We start from the raw sequence: 23,119 nt of genomic DNA, 5'->3' as shown, positions 1-23,119 counted from the left end.
CTTCGTCCTCTCAATTTTGTAAACAACACCCCTGCCCCGAGAAGGCAGTGAGTAGGACTTACCTGGCAGTGGCTGTATACGTGTGGTTATGTAAGAGCATCTCAAGAGAAAGAGCTAACTCTCCCCACCCTCGGCAGCACCAGGGCATTTGGGGGTAAGCTTTCAGTCATTATTTATTATATGATTGCGATATTGAATGGGAAAAGATCCCTCAAATTAGTCGATTGTTGTCATGAAACGTAACCCGTAAGTAAACGTGGAATTAGATTTATGGACAAGTCATAGATAATAAATAATATATTTGTAATATTCCAATGAGTAGAAAAATTAGATTTTCTGACGTTTCGTGACTCAGTGTAAGCCATTTCTTCAGAGAATAAATAACTAAACCAAAATTAATCCAAGTTTAAATAATACAACGGAATAACAAGAATATTATGACATAATATACTTATTTATTTATAACAATCTACCCAATGCTCAATTTATTCGAAATTATCAAGTCAAACCATGGTAATGATACCTACAAAGTCATAGATTTGTTTTCTAACATCTTAAGAAAAGATAGGTTACATGTACTTAACCAAAGTAGAGCAATGTACTACGACACCAACTCAAAAGCACTCTTTGATTCTTTATTCTTTGTTTTAAAGGCGTGCATGCTATTTTTTGTTTCTCGTCTTTCGAACCGTTTCATTTTCTCCTTTTATTGGCGACTGATATGCAGTATCCCGAACACTATGAATAAGAATTTAGAATTCAAAGCAACAAATAGATATATTGGAACATTCGTACTTACATTTAACATGAAACTTTGGACAAGTGGTACCATACTTTACGATAATCTTAGCAGAACTATGTAAAACGAAACCGTATACTGAATTTTTAAATACAAGTTCGAATCGTATAGCAGCAAAGAGTTACGAACGATACCCCCGTAAAAGCCGGTGGACGAGAAAGAGAATTTACTAACAGCGGCAAGGGTGTATGTGTATCACAAGTAAATCTCCGTACAAATTGATTCAGTTTAGACCATATATATCCACTTTCATTTTTTGTACATGTAGAACACTCCTACCGCGTAAAACCAGTGAGACTTTGCTAAAAGGTTTCTTAGTGCACAGCCAAATGAAACTATTGCAAGAAAGAGAGAGAGTAAACTCCATTCACAGATTATGTTACAGGATTTGGGGATAAAAAAACTTAGTGGACATGTACAGATCTATGTACTAGATTTTGAACTAATATTGTACAAGAGATATAGATAATCCCTAGTCGCTTGAACCAAAGTAGGCGGGACAGGGTTTTGGAACTTCAACTCAACGGTTAAAAGTCGACTGATATAAAAAGGCAGAACATTTTTGTGCTCTACAACACCTGAAAGATCTAGCTTCTATGACTTGAAAATCTCTGACACCTTTCATCTACTCAAACTTTGTTAAAGGCGATAAACTCAGAAAATCTAATCACTCATATGATGTTAGAAGCTTCAGTTACAACTGTTGACCAGGAGGTTTATCACACACTAAAACGATAAAAAAGCATACAGAACTGATATGAACTTGGTGAAGTAACATATCATTGGACTCCGAGGAAGGGTAAACGAGAACTAACTATAAACACTACTGCTAAAGGTAAACGATTCAGTTCTACACCGGGTTTCGCAGCAGGTGGACTGCTTGTATATGCTAATAAAGCTATTGATCGGCTTGTAATCAGGTTCTCTCGTGTACCTGTATACACAGCAGTCTAGTCTAATGGTTTGATAATATCGTACTGTATGCATCGATCGAGTAATACGTCTAGTGCGTTGTTCAGTCTAATATGTCGTTTCGAGGATACAGGATTTGTGATCACTCCGCTATGTTAAGAATTAGTTGTAGTTAATGATAACAAATTAAGCAGATTGAGAAGTGGACAATGGTTATTCGGTTAGCAACAAAATAATTTTCAAATTGTGAGATTTTCATTTAGTAAATATAAGCAACCATGCATATAAAAATACATACCAAAATCCGAATTCCTGAATGCTTTGATTCAACCAAGCCAAACCTTCGGTCTGACTGCGAGGATTTTTAATCTGAAATAGTGTGCGCATTATAAAACCACCAACTAATTCGAGACTTGTTTTCTCAGCCAATTTTGTCATCGCAATTTTTGTGACGTCACCGACTTTCGTATCACCAACCTTCTCAATCAAATCTGATAAAAGTAACTCAGCCAAATTTGAACTGATAGAGACGCTTAAAGACAAAACTGCTTCGATGTACTCAATTCGAGCGCGCAGCACCTTGATTAATACAGGAAAAGTCAGATTAAAGTACCCATAAGTACACGAATACCTGATTATATGGTTATTCTTTAACGTGTATGACTGAAAATTTTTGTCAACAGTAGGTAAAAAACCAAACGCCAGTTTGTGAGTTCGAACATACACTTCGAAAACTTTGCATGACACTACCACCACTTATGTTTTTACTACCTTGATATGCACATGATTGTTGCTGAAGTTCACGTATGACTACCAATCTGTAGACAGAAACAGTAAAGTACGCAACGCTCAAGGGTCATATGTGATTGTCTTTGAATAGTTGTCGCTTAAGTTGCAATCATTTGGGTTTCTCAAGAAACAATTTGTCGCCAACTCCATGACCGTGAAAAGTTAACCCCTCACATACACACTTTAGAAATTACTTCTATATACTCTGTGTAATGGAGGTGACACCCCAAATTTATAAAATACGACCCTTGGTTTTGTAAAATAACACAAAATTCTGACTTTGAATTGAACAGTAGTGTCAAAAAAACCAGTCAATATTGTAAAATCCCAGTGTAATGAAAGTATGCCGTTTCCAAAACATCCATACACGGTCACAACTCGTGTGATTAGTTCAAACGCACATTTCGATTTACACCAAAACAAAAAACTTAAGTATGGAGAAACTTATAACATAATGATAATAAAAACAAAAAATTTGAATATGTAAAACTTAGTACACCTAATTTTTAGAGGACAGATTACATAAGCACATTATTTTGTATTAATAATGCAAAATAAACGGGATTTTCACAAAATTTATTGGCAAATTGTTTACAAGATATCATCATAAAGTTAAGTCAGACTTGATTTTGGGGAGGAATTTTATCAGTTTCCAAATTTTTATTATCGCTACAGGTGTTCGTGGAGACAGCTGTATTATAATAGTTTTCATGACGGACTAATTTTAGTAAGATAACCAATGAAAACCAAGAGTCACCGAAAAGATATTTCGTTCAATTTAAATAATGGGAACGTTTCACCCGGCAGTCTGGTCTAAACTTCTACAAGAAAATAAACAACAATAAATAGGATATTTGAACGCCCTCAATGCCCTAGTACTGCTGAGAGTGAGGAGAGTTAGCTCTTTCTCTTGAGATGCTCTTACATAACCACACGTATACAGCCACTGCCAGGTAAGTCCTACTCACTGCCTTCTCGGGGCAGGGGTGTTGTTTACAAAATTGAGAGGACGAAGAGCGAATGTCCGACGTCCTAACCGGGTTTGTGAACACGGAGGATCTACTTAGGGGAGTTGGGAAACCTTGATTCCAAACCAATGGTGCACATGGGCTCCAGGATTCTGAAGGAACAGATGGTATATGAACCTATTGTTGGTCACCGGTCACGAGTCCTAAAGTCTACTGTCAGCAATTATTTAAAGAAAATTGGCATACAGTTATTTCAGAGGTTATTTATGTTTGATTCTGACTATTTTCCTGATGAAACTTGGACGAAATTATCAGGTGAAACGCTAGAGTTATATTACTTGTAATCACTGAGATTATTTCGTTCATAATTCCACATCTAATGTTATGATGAACAGTATTTTGGAATATAAAGTGAGACCGAATGGAGCAACAGAGATGTATCCATTTTTTCAACCTTTCACTTCTATAGCCAATTATTATTTATAAACGAACGATTTTGTGGTCTTTTAGGGTTTTCTTGTTAATTAAGTCATGAAGTTGTATCTAGCACATGATAAACTGAAATACAACATTAATAATTCAGGTTTCAGTTTGTTCTAATTGATCAATGAGAACAGGTATAAAATTGATGGTGAATATATTCACTCAATTTCCTTTTTATATTAACGGTTACTTCTGAGATCGAAGGTGCCTATCAGGCTACTAAAAAGGACTTTAAAACTTGTAGTAACATCAAGGAAAAACATCAACGCAGTTTAGAAAGCCGATGTTATGGGTGTTGGAAAACAATGAGAGTAAACGATTCTGGGTTTGATTGTTTAAGACTAGAACTTGATAAGTGTTGCAGACCGATAAAACCATGACAGTAAACATACCGAAATTATTTGACATAAATTGTCACTTATAAGCTGACATAAAATGATTTCACTCAAAACACAACTAAGTACCTGAAAATTAGTATCCTTGATTCCAGGCTTAAGTAGAACAGCACGACACAAAATTTGAGTAGGTACGTCAGAACTGGTAAAGGAATGTATGTTAGATTTCATTTGTTCAACCGCTTGCAAGCGTTCTTTCCAATTCGTATCAGATAATTGCTTGATAAGTGCTTCCCCAAGAAGCCTAAAACACATTCAATCAGAAATTACGGTCAAGGAAAAAGCCTTTTGAATTTTCCATTCAAATAATTATCTAAAATAACCAAAAACACCATATGTGCTTTAAACAAATAAATTTAGTTTACAGAGGATGACCTCATCTATTAAAACGATTTATTAACCCTTCCAGTTTTAATAGGAAAAAAACTCGTAAAAAGCGGTAATCAACACAAAAGATATAATGTGCCCAAGAATTACTTGTTGATACGTGAATTCAGTTAATCAATACCTGAAGTGCACGTTCAAATAGACGATGTAGTTGTGCAGGAATGAGAGGTGAATTGGGTATAGAAACTGTAGGCACATATTTACTGAAATCGTTAAATTATGTATTTTTTTTCTGTCAATCGATGCTTAGAATGAAGTAAATTTATTTAACAATGCTGGCTGAGACGGTTGTTTATGAAGCTTTAATAACGAAGAGAAGTACTAAAATCTAGGGATTACCTTTCAAGCAAATCGTTAGCAGCTAGGAAGTATTCCTTCATTATTGATCATCATTCTCTATCATCTAATTCTTACTTACATGACCCCACATTTCCGACTCTACATCTCCAACTTCTGACATGGCAGTAGACAGGTGGGCCTAGCGGTTAGGACACTCGACGTCCGGCTACTAAGTTTCCGATTGGAATGCCACTCAATCTAATTCAGTTTGATTAAATTGGATAGTATAATTAGCGTTCACAATCAAATTACCGCACATACCCAATTACCTGGCGAATGAGCCTGTAATTATCATTAAGTATCCAATCAAAACAAGCTAACATAGTGAATACGTAAGCGAGTCCCTGACAAATGTATTGGGACCTGATGTTCAATAATGGTCCAGTTACTCTGTTTTTTTCTATACCCATTATCGACCTTGTTTTCCGTGCAGCTTTGTAACAAAATGCTATAACAGAATAAATAAATTCTAATCACTAATCAGATTACTCGGAATCTTTTCGTAATCATTACATTTAGCTTATAAAAATCATCTGATATTTGGTGTAAGATATCGAAGAAAACAAGGTGGGTGATACTAGTAACAACTCACTCAGAAGCTTTCTGAGATATTTCATCCTCTGTTAACAAGTTTTCTGTTGGAATGGTGAATTTCGATTTCTCAATAACAGATTTCGTACGTGCTGTCGATTTTTTACTAGATGGCCCAGAAGTTGGTGTTTTAGTAGCACATTCGGAATTAGCCTCTCCAGTGCCACTGGACGCTGTATTCGGACGAGTGACTGGTGGTGCTGCACGACGTGGTACAGTATTGGGTTTAGCAGATGTAGACATATTTGTCGAAGGAGCAGTTAGTTGGTTACCTGTATTGTCAAAAATAAGGGCAAAACATATCAGAACTGAAATATGAAAAGCATTTAAATGGAGAAAAATCTGCGCTACTCTACATGTTTGCTAATCAGTGTGAGGATGGAGAGGTTTTGGATACGAAGGTACGGGGAGCATACGATCAATAAGACGACAGATTACATCCCCCGATAAATAGAAAAAGCCAGATACTGACCACATTTCGCCTGTCATAATCAAAGTAGAACCTAGCACACATGTGTGCATTAACACAAGTTACCATATCATGACGATTGTAATGATTACTGATCTGAATAGGATATAATTGTTTATTTACAACTTAGAAGCCTCAGTCAGTCAGTCAGTCAGCTACAAGGTAGGACCAGGCACATATATGCATCGGTCCAGGTTGCCATACCTCATTAGCACAGCAAGATAAACACCGGATTCATAGGAGTGGTTAGGTCAAATGTGGTAATGTATAGGAGAAAGATTGCATATAGAGATATAGTACAAGAAGAAAAAATTGGTTCGTAGAAAGAAAGGTATGAAGTGATTTTAATCTCTTAGTTTAAGGGAAGACAGGGAGTGAATACACCGACGCCATTGTGATCGATTCTGAGCCATGTCACCAAGAGTCTCCAACCATTGGTTACGATAGTCACGCGGACCCCAACCAAGTAGTCTGCATCTACCAACATGGCTCAGACTAGAAGTTAGTGACTTCAAGGACTGATGCCACGTTTTGGTTTGGCCGCCCCTAACTTTCTTCCAACCATCTCCAACACCGGTTAGCATTGCACGTCGTGGTAATCGGTGTTCGGGCATACGTAACACGTGGCCCAACCATCTCAGTCGATGAAGATTCACAACCTCATCAACTGATTTACCATTATTCCCTAATACCCTGTGTCGAACCTCACTATTACTTACCCGGTGATCCCAGCAGACGCCAGCAATATTTCTGAGGCATCTGTGGTCAAATACTAGTAGCTTACCAGTGTCTTCTACTCTTAATGGCCATGTTTCGCTGCCGTAAATTAAAACAGAACGGAACTTAGAAGCCTACAAGTATACGAAAAATCAACGATTTTTATGACATTGAAAGATAAAACTAACGTTTTGCAGTGTTAATTCTTATCAAAAGAAACAGCATTATTAAGCATGTCGATATGAATATGTAATGAAATCATAGATCAAATGTAACGGTCAATCTAAAATCCATGTACTGAGACTATTATACGGCTTGAGATATCTGGAGCTCCGTGAACAGATTTATTCAACGAGAATTCTATAAATCTTTATTTCCGACTTTAAAATGGTTTTTGACATCTTCAGAGTTTTTAACTACCTAAAAGAAATAATTATAAATCTGTCTGGTCACTATTTATGTTTGGAGACAGAAACTAATGGTTGACATTCAAATATCTTCGAGTCCTTTGGACCTCAAAGGAAGAAAGTAACACAACTCTATCTTAGTTTACGTATAAAACCGAAGTTTATTTGTTCACTGACGATTTCGTGATTGTAAAAGGTTTACATTTCAGAGTTATAACATGCAACAATTTGTCTGGTACGTCGAACTTGAAGAAATATCACTGATTGATATTTCTTCAGGCCCGACGTACGGGTACTAGGTAAGGATGGCAAATCAATTGATGAAGTAGTGAAACTTCATCAGTTGAGATGGCTGGGACACGTGTTACGTATGCCCAACTACCGACTACCTCGACGTGCGATGTCCAATGGTATAGGAGTAGGTTGGAAGAAAGCTAGGGGCGGCCTGACTAAAACATGGCACAAGTCCATGAAGTCACTGACAAGTGGACTGAGTCATGTTGGTAGGTGTAGACTACTTGGTTGGGGACCGCGAGATGATAGCAACCAATGGTTAGAGACCCTGAATGACATGGCTCGAAATCGTTTGCAATGGCGCAGGTGCACCCACTCTTTGTGTTCTCCCAAATTCTAATCTGAATTCTTCATGTCCCTTTCTTTTTTCTCTTTCCAATTTTATTTCCCTGGATTAAACTCTTTAAATAACATCTCCAAACCCTAATCTTTCCGATTACTGCTTATACTCTTACCGCCTCTACAACTACGGGATTTGAATCGACAACTGCATCTCTGTGCTAATGTGGTGTGGCAACTCGAACTGATGTACGTACGTACGAAGTTCTACGTTGTTACTGACTGACTGACTGATTCAATTTGTCGAGAAGTAAAATTCACTAAAACTTATCAAAGATATCAACTTATTGTAAGGTGGTTTGAAACATTTTCAGACTGTTGTGATAATTCAGAAGTTAAATAGTGATACCATTCGGCATTTTCCTACTATTTCTTTCAGAAACTACGAACTACTGATGTACCACCAGCTGCTTAACTTTATCGTTATCTGTAACAGATATATACTCTTCTAATCGATTTAGCTATTTAAGGTTTCAGAAACAATCTTGACTAATTTTAGGGACTTGAAGCACTTATATCATCCTACAACTTCAGTCCGCAAAACACTAATATTGTAATCAGCTGAAATTACTATGACCAGCAATTTACAATTTGAAGAATAGGGAAACATCATGTTCGTAATAAAACGGTAAATTATTGTAACTAGATCAGGAGCCTTCGACCATGTTTACTCACTACGCTAGCAAATTAATTTCTCACAATTCAGTGGCCTAAATTCGTCTTACACGTGTGCGTTAGGCTGGATTATAACAAAACACTACACAATTATCTATTGTCAAGTAATCTAAAACAGAAATATCATGTGGTTATAAATAAAGATTGAAAATTAAGATGTGCCACTGATAAAAAATGTAACAGAAATCCTAAACTAACCAGAGTTATTTGAATTACTAAGTTCAGACGCTATTCGTTCGCAACATTCATTGATTTTCGCCAGCCGGATGGAATCAAGTTCGCTGAGAAAGGGCTGGATAGTTTTTGCCGACACGACGAACATTGCAGCACCAAGCGCAGCAAAACTACATTCACGCACTTCAGGAACAGTATCGTTGCATGTTACACATAACGGTACAGTAAACGATTTTAAAACCTTTTTGTTTAGTGATGTGGCAGAACATTTTTTGAACGCTCTACTTAGAATTAAGGCTGCTTCTGCACGTACATTAGGTGTTTTGTGACTTAATGCAGCTACAATATCATCCACAAAATGATCTAGTGAAGCCTGGAAGCGAAAAATAGTATACATTAGGAAAACTTTGGTAGTAACAACATAAGATAAAGTAACGGCAGCGGAGTATAGGAGATTGAAGAAGCAGGATTAAAACATTACTACTAGAATCACATAATCAAGAAGCCTTTATGTTATATAATCGACACATACACACATCAATAAAACCCTAATTCACCAGGTATATTAAGACCTAGAAATCTCAATGAATATAAGGACACAGTCATAATCCATTACCAAGCATGTGATTAGATCCTATAAATATCTTACCTATTCGACTGAATACAATATGCAAGCCTTCCAAAGAAGTAAACGATTTTCAGAGTTATTTGTGCTTTAAGAGCGACGAACGTTAACTAATACTGCGAAGTCTCCAGTGTCCTCTTTTATAAATAAAAATAATTTTGTATATGTAATGCTAGAATGAACAACTCTAAATGCGACCTTAAGGGATCAACAGGAAAAAATCTATGGAAGAAAATAGGTGATAAGTTAAAAGGACTAATCAAAATTGCACTTCAAAAATTAAAAGACAAACTACGTCATTGACCACCAACGATTAATTTAAAACAACTGAGTGCATTAGGCTACTCTCTATCAAGTATTACAGAACTTATGAGTGTGACGTAAAACTTATTAAAAAAGAATGGTAAGTAGAGTTATAAACTAGTTTGACCATAACTAGAACTATACGAAGAAGCATATAACTGTTGAAATGGTATACCATAGTGTGCTAGTGCTATCTATGAAAAATACCGTCTAAGGAATTAGCCCCAAGATACCCTGGTACGGCTGAAAGTGGGGAGAGTCCGCTCTCCCTCTCGAAATGCTGTCACATGGCCACGCGTATATAGCATCTACTAGGGAAGTCCTACTCATTGCCTTCTCATGGCGTGGGTGTTGTTTACGAAAATAAGAGGACGAAAAGCGAATGTCCGGCGCCCTAACCGGATTCTAAATCAATGGTGCACATGGGCTCCAGTATCCTCAAGGAACAAATAGCGTATGAACCAACTGTTGGTCACCGGTTACCATGGAAATGCATCTCCTTACGATGCTCCACTGCCTTGTGGATCAGACCTTCAGGTCGAAGGCTCGGGGAGTGGTCCCTAAGAAAACCACCTGCTTCGGTTTGCGAACCCGGGCAGCATCACAGCCCTCACACATCGAATGAGATTTGTGTGGCGCATATGTATTTGGTGCCTCCTTGTACCAATATCTATGTGTTAAAATAAATAAATAATAAATAATCTGTGAAAAATGAAGTGATTTGAACAGTAAACAGGAAGTTGTTTACCGAAAAAAGTATAATTAAGGTAACTGAAAAATTCACACGTTAAAATGTCATATTACCATAGCATTAAAAGACAAAATCACATACAAATTCCTCAATTCAAATAGATAAAATCAGAATATGAAACAAATAAATCACTAGAAATTGGTATAATATCTCTAGTGTGAGAATACAATCTACATTCTCAAAAATAAAAAGTAAAGAGAAGACGATTACAACGATGAGACTTTTATAATCGTGTTTTAAATAAGCTTATTTGATATAAGCTTAGAAAGTGTCTGAAATCTCTTAAGTTTAAAAATAAAAATTACCGTATTATACATATATAATCAAAAAGCCGCATTGAACAGTGCCTAACATTTTCGCAATAAACTAATGGACTGAAAATCCGACCCAATACCTATCACTAACTAATAACTAATCGATAGCTGCATAATAAGTAGTACGACCCTATTTAGTTCTCGGTATTGAAACTCATTGATCAAGTTTCTAAATGCGGCGAATAAACAATGTGGTGTGATATTTGCAGGTTTATTTGTTTTAACATATAGATATTGGTACAAGGAGGCACCAAATACATATGCGCCACACAAATCTCATTCGATGTGTGAGGGCTGTGATGCTGCCCGGGTTCCCAAACCGAAGCAGGTGGTTTTCTTAGGAGGCCACACCCGTAGCCTCCGACCTGAAGATCTGCTCCACAAGGCAGTGGAGCAACGTTAGGAGATGCAGTCCCATGGTAGCCGGTGACCAACAATAGGTTCATATACCATCTGTTCCTTCAGAATCCTGGAGCCCATGTGCACCATTGGTTTGGAATCAAGTTTTCCTAACTCCCCTAAGTAGATCCTCCGTGTTCACAAACCCGGTTAGGACGTCGGACATTCGCTCTTCGTCCTCTCAATTTTGTAAACAACACCCCTGCCCCGAGAAGGCAGTGAGTAGGACTTACCTGGCAGAGGTTATATACGAGTGGCCATGTGGCAGCATTTCGAAAGGGAGAGCGGACTCTCCCCACTCTCAGCCGTACCAGGGCATTTGGGGGCAGGTACTTGTAGAAAAGTCCTTTACCTAAATAACGTGCATTTGCTGAAGAGATATTTGTGGTTTTTTCGATCAAACATTCTATAACTACGAAATAGACAACTTTTACCTACTGAATAAATAAGTCCCGAAGGCGAAGTCGTACTGCTGACTGTACAGAGGTGTGACAGCAGTAAGGTGTTTCCTTCAGACAACCAGCATGACAGCGATGCTGCCTTCCCACAAGAAGGGGTGGGGTTAGAAAAGGTCGACCCCAAAAATGCACACCTCGCCTTATCACACGGATATCCGTCTCCGGCGGTAAGGTCTCAACAAGTACGGAGCTAACACAAAAATTGCCCATAAAAAGGTCGTGTGTGACCGACCTCAAGCAGTTGTCCCTTTGGCACTGCGGTCACGCTCTCAGGTCACTGAGACCACCTCTAATCCAATTTCCTTTTCAGGTACCTCCAGAAGAACCCTTCCTCGGTGTGGGCAACCGGGAAGCGATAACCGCCCTCATACCTCTAACAGCACTCAAGACCACTGTATTCATGATCAACCTCCCTCTTCAATTCCGATTATTCCTCCTACATCAACTTCAAACTCTAAACTTCCTTTTTCGGCTTCCCCCTCAAGTGTCACCATAGCCAACGATTCTAGTGCTCAAAACACTGTCCCAGGTCTACTGAAACCTCGCTCCAGACTACACATTGGAGCCTTCAATGTACGCACCCTATGTCAAATCGGTCAACAGGCTTCCTTGGCTAAAACCCTAGAGTCTCTTTCCATTGATGTATGCTGTGTCTCCGAAACACATACAGAATCCCAGTGTGGTCATTCACTTGACCTCACCTCGGCAAAACGGAGAGCCAACGAGATACACCCTCCGTTTATCTGGTGACCCGATGGCCAGCTCTCGTGGACTGGCAGGAGTAGGGATAGCACTAAGCATGAGGGCGGAACAAGCACTGTTAGAGTGGATCCCCGTCAACAGTCGTCTATGTGCTGTTCGGCTAAACGGCTCCGTAAGAACTCGGAAGGATAGGGACACACGTCGTTGCCTTTTTGTCGTTTCTCCCTACGCTCCCACCGACTGCAGCCCAGATGAAATGAAAGATGAATTTTACAGAAAGCTATCTGAACTTCTTCAGAAAGCTAAACGTTCAGACATAGTACTCGTAGCAGGTGACTTTAATGCCCAGATAGGTGGTTTAAACCAAACAGAAAGGCATTTAGGTGGGTATTTTAGTATACCGGCACAACGAACAGATAATGGTGATCGTCTGCTGCAACTATGCTCAGACAATCGTTTATTTTTAGCAAACACAAATTTCAAGCATAAGGAGAGACATCGTTTAACATGGCGACCCCCTACACCAAACCAACGATGGACTCAAATAGACCATTTTGCCATCAGTCATCGTTGGAGAGGGTCGGTACAAGATTGTCGCTCATTCTGGAGTACCTGCTTGGACTCCGACCATGCCCTAATACTGGCACGCATCTGCTTGCACCTCACTGGACGCAAAAAAGCCACATCAAAAAGACCAATTAGAACTGAGTTGAGTAACGAGAAAACCAAAAGTAGGTTCCGGGAACAACTGAGGTCACACTTAGGTAGTTCTGAAAACGAGGCTGACCCAGATGTTGCTTGGAAAGATATACAAACAGCTGTGGAAACAGCAGTGACTTAAACCACAGAATTACAAAGAACCAGTGGATTTCTTCAAGGTCTATCACACTGATGGATTCTCGCAAACTCGTCCCATCAGGCTCTGAACACGATGAAGAGCAACAACAAATCAGATCTAGGTTAAGCAAAAGTCTAAGGAACGACCGTCAGCAGTGGTGGGCAACGAAAGCAAAAGAGATGGAAAAGGCGGCGACTATAGGAAACACAAGACAGCTTTATAGACTAATAAAAGAAACTGGAACTAATAAGTCAAGTGTAAGTGAGATTATTTCGGAAAAAGACGATACTCTCATCTACTCCCAGTCCAGACGTTTAGAACGATGGGCGGAACAATTTAGGGAACAGTTCAGCTAGCCTTTAGCGACTCTACAACTACCCACCATTCTCAGACAGTGTGAATGGAACATTGAAGTAGGTCCCCCAACTCTAGCAGAAGTTCAAAAGGCTATAGTTAATCTGAAACGAGGAAGGGCAGCTGTTCCAGATGGATTGGCTCCAGAGGTCTATAAGAATGGTGGTACAATATTAGCGATTAGGTTGACTAATATTTTAGCTAAGATCTGGGAGTTAGACGTTATTCCATCTGACTGATCACAATCACTTATCGTCCCAATACATAAGAGAGGGTTAAAATCATCCTGTGACAACCACAGAGGGATTAGTTTAACTAATATAGTATCTAAAATACTAGCCTCGATAATTATCAGACGCCTAACTAAGACTCGTGAACTGCAAACACGAGAGAACCAAGCTGGCTTTAGACCTGGTCGTGGCTGCATCGACCACATATTCACCATTCGTCAGGTTCTAGAACACAGACATACTTATCGACGTCCGACAATGGTGGTCTTTCTTGACTTAAAGCAGCATTTGACTCGGTAGACCGCGAGATTCTGTGGCTGTCTGTCATTGAAAGGCGTACCCCAGAAGTACATAAACCTTGTAAAGGCTCTTTACTCGAACACTACTAGTCCAGTCAGAGCTTATGGCGAACTGCCATCTACTTTTGCAACCTCAAGTGGTGTCCGTCTATGCTGTCCACTTTCTCCATTTCTGTTTAACTTCATCATAGACCTACTGATGGAAATAACATTCTCGTCGACTGAATTCTCGGGTATTGATCTCCATCTAGGAGGTCCACTTATTGACTTAGAAAACACAGATGACATAGTCCTGCTTGGTGAAGACGCTGACAAAATGCAGAGTCTTCTGGTAGCACTAAGCAACAATGCCAGAATGTTTGGAATGCGCTTCTCTCCCTCTAAATGCAAGTTGTTGCTTCAAGACTGTCCTACGTCAACACCTGAACTAAGGATAGGGAGTAAAGTAGTCGAACGCGTCGACAACTTCACTTATCTTGGAAGTCCGATCAGCCCAAACGGATTGGTGTCTGACAAAATCTCAGCACGGATTCAAAAAGCTCGTTTGGCTTTTGCCAACTTACGTCACCTATGCTACATCACCTATACTGCGCGGCAGTCTGTTCTGTTTTAATTTACGGCAGCGAAACATGGCCATTAAGAGTAGAAGACACTGGTAAGCTACTAGTATTTGACCACAGATGCCTCAGAAATATTGCTGGCGTCTGCTGGGATCACCGGGTAAGTAATAGTGAGGTTCGACACAGGGTATTAGGGAATAATGGTAAATCAGTTGATGAGGTTGTGAATCTTCATCGACTGAGATGGTTGGGCCACGTGTTACGTATGCCCGAACACCGATTACCACGACGTGCAATGCTAACCGGTGTTGGAGATGGTTGGAAGAAAGTTAGGGGCGGCCAAACCAAAACGTGGCATCAGTCCTTGAAGTCACTAACTTCTAGTCTGAGCCATGTTGGTAGATGCAGACTACTTGGTTGGGGTCCGCGTGACTATCGTAACCAATGGTTGGAGACTCTTGGTGACATGGCTCAGAATCGATCACAATGGCGTCGGTGTATTCACTCCCTGTCTTCCCTTAAACTAAGAGATTAAAATCACTTCATACCTTTCTTTCTACGAACCAATTTTTTCTTCTTGTACTATATCTCTATATGCAATCTTTCTCCTATACATTACCACATTTGACCTAACCACTCCTATGAATCCGGTGTTTATCTTGCTGTGCTAATGAGGTATGGCAACCTGGACCGATGCATATATGTGCCTGGTCCTACCTTGTAGCTGACTGACTGAATCAATAGGGATAACCAAAACAGAATGTCACTATAAATCAATGAACAAAAATTTCAAATTTAAACTGAAATATATGTCGGAGAGTCATCTCTTCTCAAAATGCTCTTACATGACTACACGTATATAGCCACTGCCAGGTAAGTCCTACTCACTGCCTTCTCGGGGCAGGGGTGTTGTTTACAAAATTGAGAGGACGAAGAGCGAATGTCCGACGTCCTAACCGGGTTTGTGAACACGGAGGATCTACTTAGGGGAGTTGGGAAACCTTGATTCCAAACCAATGGTGCACATGGGCTCCAGGATTCTGAAGGAACAGATGGTATATGAACCTATTGTTGGCCACCGGCTACCATGGGACTGCATCTCCTAACGTTGCTCCACTGCCTAGTGGATCAGACCACCTGCTCCGATCTGGGCACCCGGGCAGTATCACAACCCACAAACGAACCAAGTGACTCGTGTGGCGCATATGTATTCGCTGCCCCTTTGTACCAATATTTATGTGTTCAAATAAATAATACTAAATATTAAATATTTGTCAGTCAAGTTATTTACTCATACTAATTGCTACACGACAACATACCGAAAAGGATCTTAGACAGAGACACAATGAGGTTCAAGTATATCAGATATTCAACTTAAAGAGCTGAAATCTCAAGTAAATTATGGATATTTGAAAACAGAATATTCAAGTTACCTTGGAAAAAAAATCAAATGTAAAGTGAGACCTAGTAAACTTGTATGTCAATATGAAATGTTGAAACACCACGTTATTTATGTACAAATAGAAAAACATACCGAAGATACAGCACCATCAGCAGATTCTCTTAGAGCTTGAACAACATTAGGTTTCTTTTCTTTAAACTTCCCTAAACACGCTTGTAAGGTTTGTTGAGAGTAAGGACTGAACTTAGATTTTAACCCTCTTGCTATTTGTCCCAAAATTTTAGCAGCAAGGGTCACCAGAATTATGTTAGTATCTTTATTTACAACCTGCAGATTCCAGAAATAATTAGGTCACAACGTACCTGAATCAAGCTTCTTACGAGGTCTGTGAAATCACCTGGAACAATCCGAGGAACGTTCGTAATTTTTTCAAGTGCCTCTAAAGCGTCACGCCGATCTTGCCACTTCTTTTCCCCCTGAAAGACGGAATCAACCTTATTACGAAGAACTTACTATTTGTTGCCAGTAATCGCTGGGGATTTTGCTAAGAACTTCAACAGGAGTAATCATATCATCCAAATCAACCTGGTCGGTTAAAGTTCCATCTGGAATAGCGCCATCAATGGGATTACTTTCAGCCCCAGTATCTGGAGTAATTTCTTTAGGTTTTTGACTGCGTAAATATCTTAATCGAACAGGTTTTCCGGGTGGAATAGAGTTAAATAATTCACATAACTCAGTCATCTGAATGTCGTTTTTAAAACTACACTTGGTATACATACCACAACTGGTTTGATATCCTTTAATAGGTCTTTTGTGGTTACTCCTATCCATCTGTAAACCTCAACGATGAGATTTTTCGTTTCATTTCGGATCCCTTGGTCTCGATCATCAAGTAGTCGTCCAAACTCTTTAAAAAGAGGTTTGATCGGAACAACAGTTGGACCAAAAAGACTACGTACAAATAAGTAGTTAGTGAAATTAATCTCACTTTAGAGCTTCACGAAGAGTCTGTAAGCTTCCGACAACAACCTTTGGATTTTTAGTTGATAAACCTTTAATGAGCTCTTCTATTACTAATTCATGACGCTCAATTTCTATCAGCATCAATAGGCACTCAATTGACTTGTCTTTTGTTTTCATTCGAGTAGAACCCAGACATTTTGATATGATACCAGCACAAATATCTCCAGCGCATCTAACAAAAGTTGGAGAAAACTCAAAAGTTACTTTGTAGCTGCTGCAGCTGTTTCTATGTATGCTAAGACAGCATCTAGAGCTTTTTCCTGAGCTCCAGCATGAGAATCAGTCACGAACTTCTTCATCAATCCAACATATTCGTTAAAAACAGGACTTTTTCCATTTGTCTCTGTTGAAAATATTTTGAACGCTTCTTCGTATCCTGCCACACGTGCGTTCCAGAGCTAGGGTTAGGATTAAGATGGAAGAATGTTAAGTACCTTGTGCTGTACTTTGGACAGAGTGGGCAACTTCGACCAATCATCTTCTGACGACATACTGAACACTCAGCACCTAAATGATATAAAAAATAACACACTCCAAAAGTCTATTCATTGAGAAATAAATTAAAACCAATTAAAAGGGTAGTGATTTTGTACTTGTTGTGATTATTCTTGCTTTTGTGTACTTTTTGCATCAAAAGCATTCTTGGTCCACTCTAACTTGAAGTATTTCGGTTAAGGTTTGAAATCTTGCCAAACTTTGTCTTGTGGTACCTTCTTTCTCATTGACTGACACTTGTATTCATATTGTGTTTTAAACCTTAATCTGATTACGGTGGTTAGTTGTACTTATAAATATGGACAGCCAAACTGTTTGTTCCCAGTGGACGAAGGAATGCAGTGCGATGAGTGTAAAAAGTGGTTCAATAAGATGTGTACCCGTTTAAGTCCCACCACATACAAAAGATGCTCGAAGCCTAACTCGCATGTGCTTTGCATGTTTTGCTGTACAAATAAGACGTTGTTAATCCAGGAGGTTATGAATCTAATAGCTCTAACCTGTAAGAAGAAAGATGGTGATTGCACTGGTACTGAAGGCGAAGATTGCGTCAGTGTCGTAAGTGCTGTCACGGCACTTGCCAGATACCCAATTGTGCAACACAAAATCGAGCTTTCTACCCCGAAACAATTAATCAGCGTTAAACCATTAGATATTGGCGGCCAATTTGCTACAGCAGCGACTGACGATCCTGACAAAACCATTACCGTTCCGAGATGTTGAGACTGATAGGGAATGGATGACGCGGAAACGTAACCAAAACCACTCCGCCAAAGTCCCAAAGTAAGACATGCACGCGATTTGCAGTTAGTGCAACCTGTAGTCGGAAATGTACTGCCTGAATAAGTTTCAGGGGTACATATCACGAAGGTAATACGACTCGGTAAATGGGTTGGAGGCGAGACCCAACCAAGAAGGATCTTGAAGTTGGCACTCGAGAATTTTAAGGAAAGAGACATAATATTGAAAAACGTACACAAAACTCGTGACTCAAATATTCGCATCCGACTGAATTGGCCTCTTGAGGATCGAATCAAGTAGAAGAATGTTTTTACGGAGTTAAGAACTCGAAATATAGATGGCGAAACGAACCTTACGATTAAGGGTCTTCGAGTAGTCAGATCTTGGAAGCCAATGCTTCTGAGACCTGTATGGGTAGAACGAATAATTCCCAAAGCACCTTAAAAGTGTGCTACACGAACGCCCATAGTCTTTGAAATAAAGCGTCCGAGCTAAGTCTGATGGTGGATGAATTAAGTTCCGATATAATTGTCGTCACAGAAACTTGGCTCGCCGTAGATATAGACTGTTCTCCCATCATTGCAGGTTACATCTGTATTAGAAGTGGTCGTTTTAAGTCGCACGCGAGGAGGCATAATATTATACGTTAGGGATCATTTTCGTATACAATCAATCATATCCGAGGCACATGTTAGTGGTACATGTGAGGTAGCATGCTGCGCAATTAAGTCCAGAAACGGGTTATTAACTATAGGGACAATATACCGTATTATTTATTTATATTTTTATTTGAACACATAAATATTGGTACAAGAGGGTACCAAATATATATGCGCCGCAAAAAACAATGAGAATTCGAAGAGAAAAAACAGAAGGTAAGGAGCGTAAGAGAGAAAAAGAACAATAACGACCAGATTAGTGTAAGGTAGTGTAATAACAATACTAACAATAATAATGGGGGAGACGGAAAAGTACAATCAGAAGAAATCTTTCAGTTAAGGTAGATTAACCACTTTTGATGAAGAAAGTAAAAGAAGGTTACAGCATGATCGCCACTGGCTTCTATTCTGAGCCATATCTGATAACGTCTCTAGCCACTGTGTCGCACCATCTCTCGGATCCCAGCCAGGGGCCAAGGAGTCATGAAGGACCAACAATATTCCGTAGTCCGTGTTGTCTTTCTGACGACTTGATCTTTAGACACATCTGTTCTTGGAGTAAGACAATGTCTCATCATTGGAGACTTCAACGTACCGCATATCAACTGGATAGAGCTTACAGCTCCAGGTGAGGGTTTCGATAGCGACCTTCTATCAACCAATATCCGTTGTGCACTTGTACAATGTATCGCAAAACCGAGACATATTGACTTAAAACATGACCCGTCATTGCTCGGCTTGGTCCTAATACACCACTAAGAGGATGCCATCGACGTTCAGCACCTCCCCCCATAAGTGAACAGTGATCATGCAAGTTGCATCTGCTCCACCCCGTCCCAATATCTGGCGAGCTAATATTCCGGCAATCAGAGACTATGCTATGTCGACTGACTGGTCGGTTGACGTGGATGGATCGATCGAAAACGAATGGAATAAGTTTAAGGCTACATTCGAGTCCGTAACATCACCGTTCATTCCATGGTCAACACGTAAACTATCACATTGCCCACCATGGATTAACAAGGAAACCCGGAAGCCGTTGAAGCGTAGGAAACACTTCTGGGACTTACTCTTGTCAACAGGACACGCATAAAAATATCCAGAATATATGTAAAGACCACAGCTAAATCCCGTACTACTTACGAACGACAGTTGGTATATGATAGCCGTACTTGTCCGAAACTATTGTTTTCGTAAGTTAAACGGCAAACAAAATGTAATGATAGTATTCCCTCGTTACAGTTACACGGAAATTTAGATTTACTAGCTGAATGAGATTAGGCAAAAGTCGAGACATTTTCAAACTATTTTAGCGAATTCTACTCTACGTGTATTGTTACAAATACTTGTCCCAATCACACTGAGATATCAGCCATTGGATCTGTACATGTGACTGAGGAAACTGTTCTTCCATCGATAACTAACCTCAAACCTTGTAAGATACCGGGTCCTGACGGGTTACATTTACGACTGCTGTCATCTCTTGCGGACATTATTTCAAGACCGCTTGCGACGCTCTTTAGCATGTCTCTTTCACTCGCGCAACGCCCTAGAGATTGTAAAGTCCTACATTCAAGGATGGTCAGAGGCAGATCGTATCTAACTACCGGCCTGTCAGTCTAACTAGCATTGTCGTTAAGTTGCTCGAAAAGATATTTCGGGTTAGGTTGCTAGGCCACATAGATTCATACAATCTGTTAGCTCCTGAGCAACATGGATTTCGTAACAAGCGTTCATGTTTGACTAACCTACTTATTGCGAGAGAGGATTGGACAGCAGCCTTAGATAAAGGCCTGTCTGTCGATGTGATATTCATAGATTTTAGCAAAGCATTTGACAAGGTTTCACACTTAGGTCTTATGCAGAAGCTCACGAGCTTCGGAATAATAGGTACTGTGCATGAGTGGATAGGAAATTTCTTATGTGACCTCAGACAGAGAGTGAGAGTCAACGGAACGCTATCCGATTGGAAGCCGGTCAAAAGTGGTGTACCCCAAGGCACCATCTTAGGCCCTCTGCTCTCCCTTCTTTACGTTAATGAGTTACTGCTGTTACTTAGTTCGTCGACATTATTGTTTGCGGATGATGTAAAAATCTGGAGAGCAATAAAAAGTGAGGCTGATCATCTGGATCTTCAAGCTGACTTAGACGATTTAGTTAGATGGGCTCGAGAGTGGAGCTTAGAAATCAATTCTAGGAAGAATGTGCTAATGCACATCGGTCTCGGTAATAGTTACAAGTATACTATTGATGGTAAACCTCTTCCATGCGTTCAAGAGCATAAAGACTTGGGAGTAATAATAAGTCATGACTTAAAAACAACTACGCATTGCAGCGCAGCCGCTGTCAAAGGTTTTCGTGCGTTATGGTCACTTTTTCGAGCATTTAAATGCTTTGACGAGGAAATGTTTCGAATTTTATATCCCACCTACGTAAGACCATATTTAGAGTACTGCATCCAAGTACTGTGTCCAAGCAGCTAGCCCATGTCTGGTAAAGGATACTAACTCACTTGAGCGTGTCAGCGTGTCGGAACGAAATTAGTGAAGGGTCTTTCTAAACTCCCTTACGATGAGCGTTTAAAACGCCTAAACCTTTTCTCCTTGTCGTGTCGTAGGACGCGAAGTAACCTAATACTGGCATTTCGTATCTTTAATTATTATTTGGGTGTTAATATGTCTTATCTTTTTGCTCCCTCCAGCAATAACAATCTCCGAGGTCATAGGAAGAAGGTTCATAAACTGTGATCTAATAAACTTAAAGTGGGGTCCAGTTTTTCTCATCGAGTAGTCAATGACTGGAACGCCTTACCCGAACAAGTGGTATCAGCCCCATACATGAATATTTTCAAGGAGAAGCTGGACCTTCACTGGAAGGTAATCTGTCAGGATTAACACAAGTTCATTAAGCTACTATCCTTATTACTGAAGACTGCATTAAAGATCACTTATCAGATTCGTACTTGAATACTGAGCTACATTTTATCTGCTTACTTACCCATCGCTTGTGACTTAGTTGATTGGGTTAGTACTTTATTGCGACCTCCCTTCAGGATAAGGGTGAATTTTTGACTACGGAGCCAACTAGGTTACTTAAAAAAATACATGAAGGAATGACAATCTGGAATAAAGAAGGTCGTAACCAACTCTGAAAAGTGCAATGTGTGTGGCAAACAGTGGAGCAAAAGTCTGCTACCAGTTGCGTCCAGGATACTGGACTAAGGCATACAGCACCTATGGGACTCCAAAAGAGATGAGCAAGTCCTTTACTATTCGACAAGTGCTTGGATGCAATGATGAACTCTATTTATGGAAAATATTCTTCTTGCTCCGAATAACAATCAAATGACTGACATTATTATTATTACTATTATTATTTACTACGTCATTTATTCACCCTCTTTTATACCCACTCTGTATACTTATTTTCCGACTTATACAGTAGGTCGCCTGTGGTGGAAATTCGGCTCTATCTGAACGTTCTCGAGTCACTGCCTGGTTGAAAGTTGTATGCTACCACTGAATACGAGTACTGAAGCAGTTTTTCTGAAACCACGTGCACCATTCTAACTGGCTGCCTTCAACGTTCGCACACTTATGCAGGTCGGACAACAGATAGGTCTTTGGAAAGTCTTAATATAGACGTTTGCTGTCTATCCGAGACCCATATTCAAGACTCTGGTGAAGTACTACAAATTCGCTCTCCATCTGTCGCTTCAAAAAGCTTGTTTCATCACCTGAGTTTATCCAGGGACCCTGTGGCATCTTTATCTGGTCTTGCTGGCGTTGGTGTCGCACTAAGCGCTAGAGCTGAAACGGCACTAATCGATTGGATCCTCATTAACAGTCGGTTATGTGCTGTAGATTAGAAAGTTCCATCAGAGTGAGAAATCGGCGTGGGAAACAATGTCTTTTCGTCATCTCCGCCTATGCCCCGACAGATTGCAGCCCGGATGCAATCAAGGATGAATTCTACCACCAGTTAAATGTTCTTCTCCAGAAAGTGCGTTCGACAGATATTGTAGTACTAGCCGGAGACTTGAATGCTCAGGTCGGGTGTCTAGGCACAAAAGAGAGTCGTTTAGGTGGCCGATGGGGACTCGTTGGTCGCAGGTCAGATAACGGGGACGGGGACCGTCTACTGCAACTGTGCACAGACCACAACCTGTTTCTGGCTAACACTAACTTTCGGCACAGTCATCGCCGATGTGCCAACTGGCGTCCTC

At 39.9% G+C, this 23,119-nt stretch overlaps 1 protein-coding gene across 1 annotated transcript in view; it reads right to left on the bottom strand.

Moving 5' to 3' along the window:
- CKAP5 (Cytoskeleton associated protein 5) overlaps positions 1–22,889 on the bottom strand; it is a 40,925-nt gene extending 18,036 nt beyond the window's left edge. Inside the window, exons 1-11 of the mRNA XM_051209338.1 lie at positions 17,434–22,889; positions 17,204–17,397; positions 16,965–17,171; positions 16,756–16,927; positions 16,487–16,717; positions 16,336–16,449; positions 16,106–16,300; positions 8,763–9,111; positions 5,665–5,935; positions 4,416–4,590; positions 2,010–2,290 (exon numbers count right to left, since the gene is read on the bottom strand). Of these exons, the coding sequence (XP_051074790.1) occupies positions 2,010–2,290; positions 4,416–4,590; positions 5,665–5,935; positions 8,763–9,111; positions 16,106–16,300; positions 16,336–16,449; positions 16,487–16,717; positions 16,756–16,927; positions 16,965–17,171; positions 17,204–17,397; positions 17,434–17,490 (2,246 nt within the window). The 5' untranslated portion in view covers positions 17,491–22,889. The remainder of the gene's footprint in view (positions 1–2,009; positions 2,291–4,415; positions 4,591–5,664; positions 5,936–8,762; positions 9,112–16,105; positions 16,301–16,335; positions 16,450–16,486; positions 16,718–16,755; positions 16,928–16,964; positions 17,172–17,203; positions 17,398–17,433) is intronic.
- Positions 22,890–23,119: the final 230 nt, after the last annotated feature.

Source organism: Schistosoma haematobium, chromosome 1 (assembly GCF_000699445.3).
Source record: "Schistosoma haematobium chromosome 1, whole genome shotgun sequence".
Taxonomy (NCBI): domain Eukaryota; kingdom Metazoa; phylum Platyhelminthes; class Trematoda; order Strigeidida; family Schistosomatidae; genus Schistosoma; species Schistosoma haematobium.
The sequence above is the reverse complement of the archived record's forward strand: the minus strand, read 5'-3'. Positions and strand labels throughout refer to the sequence as shown.